The sequence below is a fragment of the Leuciscus leuciscus genome (genome assembly GCF_965113295.1).
Source record: "Leuciscus leuciscus genome assembly, chromosome: 21".
Classification (NCBI taxonomy): Eukaryota; Metazoa; Chordata; class Actinopteri; order Cypriniformes; family Leuciscidae; genus Leuciscus; species Leuciscus leuciscus.
The window spans coordinates 21,420,947-21,435,694 of record NC_138745.1 but is presented as its reverse complement, the minus strand read 5'-3'; the positions used below and the strand labels follow the sequence as shown (position 1 = coordinate 21,435,694).

Sequence of the window (14,748 nt, the reverse complement as noted above, 5' to 3'; positions counted from 1 at the left end):
ATTTCTGATGTAAAAAAAAAAAAGTAGGTAGTGCCCCACTTGGTGGGACGAAACCCTATTTCTAGGCCTCTTTTAGGCTACCGACAGCGGCCTATCTCTCTCTCTCACACACACACACACACACACACACACACACATACACTAACCCGACCACTAAACCTACCCATCACACACATACACACAAGTCAAGCGTCTATAAAACGCAGATAGCAGGCCGGGTGAAACCCGTAGTTGTTGGGAAATCAGAGACCGGTTTGTCCAGGAGGGCAACATGTTAGCAATAGCTAACGTTAGCTCCGTAGTGTCCGACGTTTTGAGCCATTCCTATGCTTGATTTTTTCCCATCGGACTTCAGTAAAGGGCTGCGGACCTTTCCCACCATCTTTTCCGACATGACGAATACACTTTACGGGTGTTAATCGAGCTTGATCGCCGCTATCAGATGAAGATGTGCTGCTTACGTCCTCCTCCATGTTTACATGTGCGTAGTGATATTGGCTTGATTTCAGCTGTGACCTACTTACATTTTCGATGCTGATTGGTTGAAAATCTAGCTCAACAGTTTTACATGTCTCAATACGCAGTCAATATAGTGCGCCAATAAATTACAATTTCTCATTAACTGCAGGATAATGCGTGGAGAACTTTTTGCTTGGATACCTTTTATTAACGTTGAACATATTGAGCAAAAGAAAAATTAGTGCCCCGTTTGTCGGAACGAAACTGAACGATACAGCTCACGTACAGCGGCCTATATGTGACATTAGTTATTGTCAATACTATTTAGGGCAGATAGGGTGGATAGTATGCACAATGGGACGCAGGGACAGACTAATTTTAAACTTAAACTTTAAACTTAAAGGCTGATTTATACTTCTGCGTCTGACCTACGCCGGAGCCTCTACGCTGTAGGCAACGCGTTGGTTTTCATTTATATTTCTGCGTCGTTGTCCGCGTTGACGCACAATTACACTTGCAGAGGGAGCATGTGAAACCCAAGGGAGGGGTCCTAGCAGACCAATCACAGTGCTTGCATCCGCGTAGAGTTGACGCGTTGTTACATTTTTGGAGAGGTGTACGTCAGGGTATGCCGAAGGGTACGCACGCTACACACAGCCTACGACGTAGCTACGGCGTGAGTTCGACGCAGAAGTATAAATTGGGCTTAAGCCAGAACGCGCGCACACGTCACATACCAGGAAGTGCACGCGCCCTCAGATCACTTGGTTGTGTATAAGAGGTAAAAACTATATAAATACTGTTCGTTTTCTCACACAAACAGCTCGTTTCGTGTCTTAGGCCATCAATGTGTACTTACGATGGGGAATTGTTTAATTTGGACTTCTCTGTGTATGCTCTTTGAGGTGGTGACCAGACAAGAACGGTTTGACCTAAAAATATCAAAATTGAAACTACTGCGGAAACAAAGACAGCTACATCTTGGATGCCCTTGAGGTAAGCTAAAACATACCAAAATGTTATTTCAAAGTGAACTATCCCTTTAAATAGTTGTTACTTGAGGAAGGATCACTTGTACCAACTGTTCGTGCTCCAGCTTGCAATCTCCGGAGCGATACTTCACATCAGTAATGAAAGGGAGAGCGCGCACTTTATTACAGTTCATAGGAGTCATTTTACTGGTATAAAGTTAACTAGTTTATTAAGCACCCCTCGAAAAGGCATACGGTCTATATATATTAGTTTACTGTTAGTTGTAACAAGTATTTTTGTGCAATTCGCTGTGTATGTTGATGATAATGCAAGGGAGAGAGAGTTTATAGATAAGACTTTAATGCGCACTTCTCTTACTGTGTTTTATTCAGATTTTAAAGTGATTTTCTTGAGTGAAACGGAACCTTCATCTTTTCTGTGAACGTGAAGTACAATAAACTACATAAAACTCATCAGTAAAGTTTAGGCCATCATTATGTCGGGGTCCGCTACAACAGGCTTGTATTAATTATAGTCGATAAAAGCAAAATGACAACATAAGTTATAACCGTAATTCAACTAAACTTTACCTGTTCTATGCAGCATATATTCTCTGGCTCTGTATGCATTATTGTCCGACTCCGGTTCAAACTGAACACGCTACATTTTCAGTGCGTGAGATTGTTCTGACACAAGAGCATGAGCTCTTGAAGCTCCGGCCACTTCTTGAAAGAGGCCAAGAGCACCAGCTCATTTGCATTTAAAGGGACACACATTTTTGATCACCCCCAAAGAGTGGCAATTTTAACATGATAAAACAAATTATCTGTGGGGTATTTTAAGCTAAAACTTCACATGCACACTCTGGGTACATCAGAGACTTATTTTACATCTTGTAAAAAGGGGCATAATAGGTCCCCTTTAAAGAGATAGTTCACACATTTTTTTTGTATTCTGTTACCATTTGCTTATGATATCATATGTTATCATTTCTGTTTTGTTAAACAAGAGGACCATTTAAGCATCAAACCGTTATCATTTATGAACTAACTCTATGATCACATTATACTTAAGCAGCAACATGTGGACAGGACAATAATCAGATCAACAGTCATTCAGAATGATTCAGTTAAAGAGATTAATAAATTAAACTTCTGTCATAATTTGCTCACTGTCATGTAGTTTCAAACCCGGTTGACTTTCTTTCCTCTGTGGAACATGGAAGAAGATAATTTGTCCATTGAATGGACAAAATACACGAAGATATTTCTCTCTTAAAGGTATAGCGGAGGATGTTTTACTTCCTGGTGGGTAGTCTAAACTATTGGTCCTCCTAATTGTCAATCATTCTGGTGAATCAATCAAACTTTTCAAAAAGTGGAGAGGGCGGGTCTTATCTAAAATTTGGAAAGATCCTCCGCTATACCTTTAATGTTCAACAGAAGAAATCATGCAGGTTTAGAACAACATGACGGTGAGTAAACGGTGACAGAAGTTTCATTTTTGGGTGAACTATCCCTTTAAGTTTTTCTTTCTTGCTCGTATCCCTGATGAAAACTTGTAAATAAAGAACTTATCAGGATGCTGCTGGCTGAAACACTAGTAGCCTAATAGTTGTTACTCACTGAGAAAAGTCCTGGCTGACTGGACACACAGCTTGATTCCCATTGTGGGTGGAAGCTGTTGTGGAGGCAGTGACCTCACAAAGGCAGCTTTCTTTTCTTTCTCAGCTTTTCTTTCTCCAGCCAATCACCATCTGACTCTGTTCATTGAGGATCCGCCCCTCTCATCCCATCTCTTTGTTGCTCTTATGTTTTTCTAACTCTTCCTTTTATACCACTTCCGCAGGATTTTTCCACTCAGCAACAGTCAAATATCCCATAAGAAAAGAAAAAAATACATAAATTGCTTCTCCTAGGAATGAGACTAAATGGAGATTGAAAGACATTTTTTGCTTAAGTCAGAAACATTCTTAAGATCTCTAATAAGTCTTCAAGCAATAAAACAGAGTGCTACCCCTTTCTTTCTTTCTTTCTTTCTTTCTTTCTTTCTTTCTTTCTTTCTTTCTTTCTTTCTTTCTTTCTTTCTTTCTTTCTTTCTTTCTTTCTTTCTTTCTTTCTTTCTTTCTCTCCTTTGAAGGTTAAAATTTTGCACCATTAACAGAATTGCAAAAATCTTAAACTTTCCAAACAAGTTTTAAACACTTTCCTCATCTGACATTTTCAGACAATCAGGTAGCTCCTCCTTAAGTTTGTGCCATTGGTTAAGCCAGTGTTGTTATGGCAGACCTAACAGGCCTCTGCCTCTACTATGACCTTACATAAAAAGAAAAATAGAAAACCAAAAAAGTTGCAAAACACTTTTGCTGTTATTGAGGTGGGATACAGGTAGGGTTAGGGACAGGTTTGGTGGTATGGTTCGGTGTAAGGGAAAGGTCAACAATGTAATTACAGATGTAATTACAGAAATTAATTACAGCTGTAATTATAAGCCGGTGTTTTATATTTAAGTATGTACACAATAAGAGTATTGAATCAAATTATTAATTGAAATGTTAGTACATAGTAGTTAAAGACACAATAGAAAATGAGACCCAATACAGTGCTGAGGTGTTCTTAAAAAGAGGAAAACCTATTAGATAAATGTTATCAAAGACATTAATGCTGTAATTGAGAGTGAAGTGACTTAATCACACTTTTCTCATTCCAGCAATAATTTGATAAATTAGCTGGTACATACTGATTCACATGCACATCTTCATATTTAAAGGTGATCTCAGTAAAACAAAAAATAAATAAAATAGTTTTTTGAAGACGCTTTAAAGGTGACACATTGTGTCCCTTTTCACAAGATGTAATATAAATTTACGGTGTCCCTAGAATGTGTCTGTGAAATTTCAGCTCAAAATACCCCCCAGATCATTTATTATAGCTTGTCAAAGTTGCTCATTTTTGGGTGTGAGCAAAAACGCGCTGTTTGTGTGTGTCCCTTTAAATGCAAATGAGCTTCTGCTCCCTGCCTCCGTTCAGAAGACGGCCGATCCTTTACACGAGCTTCGGGTACTCCTGCAATAACAAAACACGTGAATTTCAGTCAAATTTCAGAAATAAGTAGGCTAGTAGAGTTGCAGCCTTATGGAGAGACTCAGGAAGAGGTTGCAACTTTTACACTGCACCTGGACGTTTCTAACGGTTAGTGGATTCATGTATGTAGTTGTTGTGGAGTTACATTGATGCATCTCATCGACTTGCATGTACTGTCATGTTTAACTTGCACAAGTTGACAGTTCCCTGAGGTCTTTATAAGACAGCTGTGATATTTTTTGGTCAAATAGTGTTCAGGGCCAATCAGATTCGAGAACCAGAAAGAACCGTTGTATAGACCTTGTGTATGGCCAGAGAATGTCTAATATGGTGAGAAGTTTCACTCTCAGTACTTCCGGCTTCTGAACTGGTTGCAGTTCCACTCTGATTCCATATGAGGGCGCTCACAGGACGAGTGCAGAATGAATGGAGGTCTATGGAGATATTGCTCTCAAAATCCACTTTTCTCAGGATATAATTTTTTGTCGAGTAATTTGAATGTTGTTTTCGAAAGGGGATGCAAAGAAATTACACATTGCTGGGTGTTCGATTTTTTTGAGTCACTTATTTGCTTTAAAAAGTCTTTTAAAGTGTCAATGACGTCACACACATCGTACGACCAGAGATACTGCTTGACGGCAAGTCGGCAATCCTTCAGTCGCTTTGGTGCTTTCGCGCTCGGCACTTTCTTTTCTCTCGAGGCATCGACAACACAGCTGACACAGGTAAATACACGTGCTAGAAGAGTTTTTGTTTTGTTTGTTTCTGGTCCCGCTTCGGATGCCACGATGCCATCAAGCTGTATCTCTTGTCGTAATCAGTCCTTCACTGACCAATCAGCGTTCATTAGCAGAATGCTAGTGTGTTATGGGCAACAACAACTCAACCTGTAAGAAATCGAAAGGACATAAGTACTCGTTCATTCAACTTTCGACCTATAACCCATGTTGAACTTGCAAAACCTACAATCAAATCTGAGATTTCTCAACGGCAATCGGGTGAAAGAGACAAATTTAGCCGTCTAGCCCCATTGACTCCCATTCATTTTGCACTCATGGCGAGCGCCCCCAGTGGAACTCTGGTGGAACTACAACCAAAATTCGGTACAATAGGACTTAATAGGGAGTGGGCAGGCTCTCCGTAGACAGGCTCTGGCCTTGTTTATACTTTCGCCTGCTCCACTGCGCGCACACCTCCCTAAACGGACGAGGCGTTTATACTCAACGTGCTCGCCGTTGTACTATTCTGTGAAACGACAGGGGGCGACTCATGTAATTGTCCTCTTAACCATCAGGAATCAACTGTGAGAAGAAGAAAAGTCCACACGTGACAATGTTTATTTTAGTCAGGGAGACTTCACTTTTCTCCGTTGAATCCAATACCGGGGTCGCTGTGTCCATTTCTTTTACTTTCTATGATTTTAGTACATCACCACCAATACCACACTACAAAAAGAATCGTAAAATCCAGTTAACCCTGAGATTATTACTTGTGACGTTAGAACAAAATATGTGGATATAAAAACATGCATGTAGGCTATACAAATTAACGATGTCTTACATATTTTCTAATTTCACTAAACATTTAATTAACTTTCGTGGACATTTTATACAACATGGACCTTTATTTTGATTAAAATGGCTTATGTTTGCTATAGGCTCATTTTGTAAATGTAAGCAACTAATTTAAGACGCACACACTGGGTGCCTGTGCGGTGAGACCATAGACTGTAAAAAATATGGACGACGCCCCTTCGCTCTCTTCCATTGGTGAGAAGTGAAGCCCGCCAGTGTCCCGATATGGCGCTGACATCTTGGGGCTTGAGTCTGCGCAGTAGCGATCTCGGGACCAGACCTGCGCAGTAGTGAGCAGGAAGTAAAGCTGCAAAATCAAGGCCCCGCCCTCACTCTCGGTGTGAAATAATTAATTATAGAAATTTAGATATTAAATTTAAAGCTCCAATCTCCTCAGTTCTCCGAAGATCCCGAAAAAACGTCTGTTGGTGCTTCGGTGACTACTTCTCTCAGAGAACCTGTCAAGCACAGCTGTCAATCATGACGTCACACCACCGTTTTTAAAGCATCAATTAACTACCTAAAAACAAACACTTGAATTTACATCAGCGTAATAAAAACTACATAAATGACAGAAACCACCTTCGCAAAAAAGATATTTGAAGTGTAATTAAATTGTTTAGTTGGTCTCAAATCCCGTTGAATAACACGGGGAGGCAGGGTTTATTTTATAATGGCTATTGTTAATTTAAATATTGTTGTTCAATACATATTATTTTATATACATAATATGTTAAATAATATTTGATATAAATAATATGCCATATTTAGTATTGAAAAAGGATTGTGATATTACTTGTGAATTTTGACATTTTAGAATGAGTAACGAAGGCTTGGGCTCAACTGTTACAACTTGAGATTTGAATCCATGGTGGATTAGGAAGTTGTTCTGCGCAAAAGAGGGTTTTTAAAGACACATTACGTTGTTGTTTTTTCTTATTTATTTAAAGTACTCCCTTGTGCTGTCAAACTGTTGTATAAATGAGCAATATCACAGGGAGTAGCAGTGCAACATGTCTGTATCAGCATGCTGTGTTAACCTACGGAGCCGTGCTGATGTACAGCCATATCACACTGCTACTCATGTATATTTATAGCAAATTAGATCTTTCAAAGTTTATTTATTTAAAGGTGCAGTCAGTATTTTTATTTATTTATATTGTATAATTTTTTTATAGATTTCAAGTTTATGAGAAGTAAAAAAGCATCCCACAACTGATCACATTCTATGTCCTATTAGCAATTAAAATTAGACATGATCTCTGATCGTGACCCTCTGCTTTTACACTGCCTTGCTTGTAACACACAGAAACTAACTGTGACACATCCCCATCCTGTCTGTCTGTCTCTCTCCCTCCCCCTTCCTCCTCCCCCCCCCCCACACACACGTGTTTATAACTGCACACGTATAAACCCATTATGTAAGAACCTCCCTCTCTCTCCCCCCACATTTCCTCAGCTTCACTCACGAGGGTCAAGTGAGGACATGCACAGAGGGAGAGTGAAAGAAAGAGGGAAATGGGGCCTCCAAATCCTTCCATCTTCTACTTACCTCCACACTGCAAAAAATCATCACTTTATCAGTCATTTTGTCATGTTTTCCAGTAAATTGACCATCCTTAAAACAAGTTACTTGAGAAGGAAAATAACATAAAATAATAAGACTTATTTTTAAAGCATTATGATAATATATCTTGCGCAAACTATTTTTATTGGTCAAAAATACTGATTTATTTTAACAAGCACATGTGTGCCACATTCAGAGAGTAAAATGTGTTCTAGAGTTGGGCTTTCAGTGGGAGATTTGATGAAAATAAGAAAGAGGCCACCTAGATTGCTAAAAAGAATGTTTTTCGGCATTCTCGAATAGAAATACAAGTCTAATTTGAATAAAACGTATAAACTTAAAAACATATAAAACCAGCCCTGTCTCAACTGTAAGAGCACTTCCTGACCCTCAGAGTGTTTATGAATGGCTGAATATTCCGAATAAGTAACTTAGACGATGGGGGGCCGTGATGAGGGGGAACTTCTAGGTATGTATTGAGGCAGACAGGCTGCGGGAGGCAGGAGGGCCTGGGACTGGGTCAAGCCTTTAGGGATGCAAAGGCTGTTTACATGAGGAAGGGCAGACTGCGGACTGTCAGGTTACGTCATGCCTGCATGCGCTGGGTTATGCCTCTTATATAATCCGAAAGGGAAAGACAGAAGAGGGACTTTGTATGGAGTGTTCTCTTCCTGATGCTCTTTCTTAAATCTGCTCAGTGCGTCTGTCGTTGGGTCGCTAGAGACGCATTTAATGTGCATTCACATTCGCCATGAAGCTCTCAGTCATAATACAAGTAAACCAGATACTATTGAGCTGCATGCATGATCAGGAAATATTAAAACAGACGTTTCCTAGATGCTTGACCGGGACATTTCTGAAATCTGTTGGGATAAACTGTAGTATTTGAATTCAAAAATAGTACTGCAGGTTTCAATGAAGGCACATGGCAAGTGCTTATGCTTCTAAGTTGATGTGAGAACATATTAGCATCCTAAACCTCTTAAGCTGAGAAAACCCTTTCGTAATAATTGTACGGGTATAGCCACTAGGGTTTTCTTAGCTTTAGCAGTTTGTTGCAACTGGCTGCTGATCTTAGGTCTTAGGCTTTGCCTTCCAAGTCCTGATTTCAGACTGTTTACATTCCTCATTATATTAGTTTGATGTTAGTGCCATCTAGTGGTTGCATTAGGGTTGTTCAATTGTAACCAAAACTGTTTGGTTCCCAACATTCTTCAAAATACATTTTCTTAGAAAAATAAAGAGGGAAAATCATTCAGGTTTGGAACAGGAAAGTGAGTGAATGACGGGATTGCCATTTTTGCGTAAACTATCCCTTTCTAAATGACCTTACATCCATTTCTCAACTTCCTTTCAATTATCCCTTATAAACAAAAATATACGAGAAAATACTGGAAAATATATACATGATATATTGAAATGAAATGAAATGAAATGATATATTACATAATACATTTATACATGTATACATATGTGATGTTATATAAGATAAAGAGTGTTTACTGAATTTATTTTTAGACAATTGGATGTTTTTATTTATTTATATCTATATATATACAGTATATTATATTTTCCTCATAATCATGTACATTGGACATACATATCCCATATAAATGTGAATATACTTTATCTAGTACATCCAAATATATTTATACACACACACAGTACATTTTATCAAATCTTTATATTATGAAGTGTATTATTGAATACAAAATTACATACATTAGGATATAAAAGTACATATTGTGTCACATCACATATTTTTCAATGTATGAACAATGTCAATTCCTTATGTATTATACATTACAGTATATTGTAATATATTAACACAATATATTATTCTGTATATTTTCAATATAAGTTAAATAATTTAATATATTGATTGTTCATATGTAAGAAAATATATTTTCTTTGCATAAGGGATATCTTTATCTCCTTTTAAGGGTTTTTAGGCATTGCAACTGTTTAAGAATATAATATTTTGCAGTGTTATTAGAAAAAAAAGTAAGGTTTAATTAAAATAGAATTAATGATGCAATTAGGTTTGATTCATTAAAGTTTACATATTCAGCAAATCATGTTAGGCGCTATAAGAATCTGTTTTATTTTTTCAAACATGGCACAAAATGCTTTGACTAAACATGGCAACTAAATTCTTTGAATGAAACACAAATATCCTGATGTTTAAGCCACAGTTTTAGGAGGGCCGTGTCATTTGATTGACAAAAATAAAACAGATTCTTCAATATACAACAAGATATGTGTTCCACAGAGCCTGAACATGGTGAAACCAAAGGGAAACAAACACTTTAACATGAAAAGCAGTGCAAAAGCACAAGTCAAGAGGTAGACAATTCACAAAATCGAAAGCGACTGTGACTAACACACTGTGCATTCACTGTGTCAAAAGATACAAATGAAAGTAAATAATAGTAGTAGATAGTAAAGCAAAATTAAAGCCATGACAATTGAGCTACTTATTCAGTGTGCCATGCCTGTCTCTTAATCGGCAGACCGTCACATACACGCTCTCGGTCTCCGTCTTCACTCCGGGGTCTCGCAGGCAAGGCCACAGTGCTGTGAGATGCAGGCAACCTCTGAGCAGTGTCAGCAGAATGGCAGGTGACTGAATTCCAGACTCTGCGTCTTGGGACGCCCAATTTCCTAAGGTTTTTTGGACTGTTCATCCCTCCATCCAGTGCAGAAAGTATTCTGTTACCTGACTGAGCAGCAGACCCCATCAGGGAGGACTCTGAGTGTGTAGCACGGCGTCGTGGAAGGGTATTAATGACACCTTGGACAGAACCTGGAGTGGGGTCACATTCCAAAACAGAGGTAGATGGATTTCGACGGAGTGCTGGCGGCTTAGGGTTTGGATCACGTCCCTCAAAGGTCACCTGCTGAGCCTGCTCTCTTCTCTGGTAGATTATGCTCTGGATCTGCTGAAGTTGGAGCTCAAAGTTATACACTTCTTCGGTCAGCTGGTTGACGCGGTCGAAACCTGCCAGAAGGCTGTCAACACATGGCACCAGGCGGTCCACATAATGGTGAAAGTCAAAACTGTCTGAAATGACAGATGAATCGGAGGCCAAAGAGGAGGCAGAGGATGCCTGGCGGGGCCCGATGGGACTGAGCGGAACGGAGCAGTTGGAGGCTTCAGAGCCCTGGGAGGATCTGGAGGGTGGAGGAACCATTCCTTCAAATTTGACTTTGTGTCTAAACTACAAAGGAAATAAAATGGAATAAGTTTGGGGTTTTGGAATAAGATTTTTTTTTATTTTTTTTTTATGTTATGTTATGTTATGAAAGAAGTATCTATGGAAGCTTGTTTCCACCACAGAATAAAACATTTTAACTGACTTTATTTCTCAGAATTGCGAGATATAAAGTCGCAATTGCATGTTATAAAGTCAGAATTGTATGATATAAAGTCGCAATTGCGAGTTATAAAGTCCAATTCTAAGGGAAAAAAGATTCCTCAGATTTGCTTGTTTATATCTCACAATTCTGACTTTTTAACATGCAACTTTGTATCATGCATTTCTGACTTTATACCTCACAATTGCAACTTTATATGATCTGAGAAAAAAAATCTGAATTGTGAGATAAAAAGTCGCCATTAACTTTTTTTTTTATATATTCTGTGGCAAAAACAAGCTTCCATAAGTATCTTATGCTCAGCAAGGCTGCATTTATTTGATCAAAAATACAAACATTAATAATGTTAAATATTATTACAGTTTAAAGTAACTGTTTTCTATTTATTCTGTTTTTTATTCTATTTTAAGTCAATGTGAAATTTGTTATACTTTTTAAAGTTGATGAATGATTCAATCATTTTTATAATAGTCGGACATGGTATTTGTACCTCTTTGGTCTTGCTGAGCCCCATCCAGAGCTTGAGTCGTTTAATGAGAAACTGTACCATCTCATAGTCCTGCGGCTCCATGGATGGTCGGTAAATGTCTGTCTGTACCATTCGGTAGGTTCGAATCAATACAGCTGCACATAAGCGCCCCAGCACCCAGAATCCAATGCCTACGGCAGACAGGCAATAGAGGGGTCCCACCACCGAATGATGCTCACAAAGTCGACGTAACCCCATGTGCCCCTTTAACAAACAGAGCAGAGAGGAACTCGCCTGCCCTAAGGTCCTAAAGCCCTCCACTGTACCCGAGAAGAGCTGAAAGAGAAAGATGTGGGCTTCGTTTTCAGGTGCAAAAATTATTTAGAGCAAAAATACAATGGAAAGTCAAATGAAAAAAAAACATTGTACCATGATGCCTGTGTGAGAGAACAGAAGCAACAGGAGGAGCAGCAGAAACACCACGCCACAAATCTGAGGGAATACCTGTCGAATAACTCGTCCTATCACCATCCATCGCCTAACAAACCGCAGGATCCCCACCATCTGTAAAAACACACCACTTAATACCTGTTCGACACCTTGACTGACCAAAAGAAACTGATTATAAAGCTTGACTTAGTACAATATAAGGGACTTTAAGACCCAAAGTGTCCCATTACTGCAATTAATTAAACTCGAAAATTACAGGCGCCATTCAAACTGATGCTTTGTTGGTCATTTCTTAGGTCGTAATAGGTGTGCTAAAATATATTTGTATTCATAAATGTTATAAGATATTCAAGATTAAAGTTTGAAAATCTCCCATTGATATAGACCGTATACTTCCGTATTGTGACAATTATCTGAGTAAAATGTATTGTGACAATTATCTGAGTAAAATGTATTATGGAAAAAAGTAGGGCAAGGACTTGGTTTATTTCGATAGTCCACTTTAGACATTCTGCTAACTATAAAAAAAACTTTGCAACTACGTCAACTACCAGTCAGAGTACTCGTTGACTGCTAGAATAATATATATTCTTAGTAGAATTTTTTATAACACTTTATTTTGATGGTTCCTCAACAGACTGACTATAAGTAACCTTGAAAGTACATGCCAAATTATTCTACTAATCTTTACTCTAAGTCTACTAATAATCTAATGAGAGTTAGTTGACATGTAGTTGCAAATTAATGAAAGTTAGGTGACATGTAGTTGCAAAGTTCATTACTAGTTATGGAAATAAAAAGTGTAAGTAACCCTTAGTTCCATGCATTGGTTGTTGATTGGATGGAGACATATCTTAATCTGAGCTTGGGGTTGAATATAAAAAACTCAATTGTAAATGTCTGTCGTTTCACCAGAAGATCCCGTTAAGACATTTTGAATATAGAATAAAATAAAAAAATGGAACATGCATGGATAAATGAATAATATGCATTCAGTGAATAGATTTTACTGCCATTTTGCAGCATGTATTGATATTTCCTTCAGGAAATGCAAATCTACACTGAACAAAATGATAAACCCAACACTTTTGTTTTTGCCCCCACAGCTGAACTCAGAGATCTAAGACGTACACAATGTACACAAAAGGCCTATTTCTCTTAAATATTGTTCACAAATCTGTCTAAATCTGTTTTAGTGAGCACTTCTCCTTTGCCGAGATAATCCATCCACCTCACAGGTGTGGCATATCAAGATGCTGATTAGACTGCATGATTATTGCACAGGTGTGCCTTAGGCTGGCCACAATAAAAGGCCACTCTAAAATGTGCAGTTTTATCACACAACACAATGCCACAGATGTCGCAAGTTTTGAGGGAGCGTCCAATTGCATGCTGACTGCAGGAATGTCCACCAGAGCTGTTGGCCGTAAATTGAATGTTCATTTCTCTGCCATAAGCGGCCTTCAAAGGTGTTTCAGAGAATTTGGCAGTACATCCAACCGGCCTCACAACCGCAGACCACGTGTTACCACACCAGCCCAGGACCTCCACATCCAGCATCTTCACCTCCAAGATCGTCTGAGACCAGCCACCCGGACAGCTGCTGCAACAATCGGTTTGCATAACCAAAGAATTTCTGCACAAACTGTCACCCATTGAGCATGTTTGGGATGCTCTGGATCGGTGTATACAACAGCGTGTTCCAGGTCCTGCCAATATCCAGCAACTTCGCACAGCCATTGAAGAGGAGTGAACATTCCACAGGCCACAATCAACAACCTGATCAACTCTATGCAAAGGAGATCTGTTGCACTGCGTGAGGCAAATGGTGGTCACACCAGATACTGACTGGTTATCTCGGCAAAGGAGAAGTGCTCACTTACACAGATTTAGACAGATTTGTGAACAATATTTGAGAGAAATGGGCCTTTTGTGTACATAGAAAAAGTCTTAGATCTTTGAGTTCAGCTCATGAACAATGGGGGCAAAAACAAAAGTGTTGCGTTTATCATTTTGTTCAGTGTAGTTCCAGAAATGTTTTTGACAAATCATTCCTTTGTTTTAGGAACAATAGCCTACCTTTAGAACCAGGATGGTTAATAAGATTGCTGAGAGCTGATTGGATTTCCTGGCCAGTATGGCAGCACTGTGAAAGTCAGCAAAGGATGTGGGCCGGGAGCGATGTCTGGAGACACAGGCTTCAGTCGTGTAGAGGAAACACAGACGAAGGACAGCTGCTGCTAGTGTAAGAAGAGCTAACAATGGCTGAAACCACCAGCACCAGGCTTGCCTCAGGTATTGACTTGGCTTCATGATCAAGGCCCATACTTCAGCACTCACAAAGTACAGGCCGAACAGCAAAAGCACAATCTAGAGAGAAGACCACAAATCCTTTTTAACTTGTTTCTGATTCTGTTCAAACTGCAAGATTTGTTTCTATTGTAAATAAGTCTTGTAGGAGAGCCAGTACCGTCAATGTGACGTGTAAGTCTGGACCAGATAATGGAGAGATGTGAAAAGGCTGGATAGAGATGAAAGCCAGGATTCTGCCTGTGTGTGTTTGATCCAGGAGAACAGAAACTGGTGCCAAGATGCCCGTCTGTTTATGATACTGAGTGAACTCGATCAATACTGCCTGTGTCCTGTCACAGAAAACATAAGACAGTTCCTCAAAAAACATAGAGCTGATGAGCATGATGAGTGTCTGATTCTAATGTTAGCATAAAAATTCCATACTTACTGTACAGTATTAGTGCACGACTGGACATGTAGAGATAATAAATATATTTTATACTA

The 14,748-nt window shown here is 39.0% G+C and overlaps 1 protein-coding gene and 1 long non-coding RNA gene across 3 annotated transcripts in view; one reads left to right on the top strand and one right to left on the bottom strand.

The window, feature by feature from the left end:
• Positions 1-9,248: 9,248 nt before the first annotated feature.
• pkd1b (polycystic kidney disease 1b) overlaps positions 9,249-14,748 on the bottom strand; it is a 32,088-nt gene continuing 26,588 nt past the window's right edge. For both annotated transcript variants that reach the window (XM_082151051.1, XM_082151052.1), the window contains exons 38-42: positions 14,423-14,594; positions 14,032-14,322; positions 11,932-12,066; positions 11,524-11,838; positions 9,249-10,876 (exon numbers count right to left, since the gene is read on the bottom strand). In XM_082151051.1, coding sequence (XP_082007177.1) covers positions 10,133-10,876; positions 11,524-11,838; positions 11,932-12,066; positions 14,032-14,322; positions 14,423-14,594 — 1,657 coding nt within the window. In that variant the 3' untranslated portion in view covers positions 9,249-10,132. The remainder of the gene's footprint in view (positions 10,877-11,523; positions 11,839-11,931; positions 12,067-14,031; positions 14,323-14,422; positions 14,595-14,748) is intronic.
• LOC309484729 overlaps positions 13,817-14,748 on the top strand; it is a 318,851-nt gene continuing 317,919 nt past the window's right edge. Inside the window, exon 1 of the long non-coding RNA XR_014200958.1 lies at positions 13,817-13,977. This is a non-coding gene — a long non-coding RNA (uncharacterized lncRNA). The remainder of the gene's footprint in view (positions 13,978-14,748) is intronic.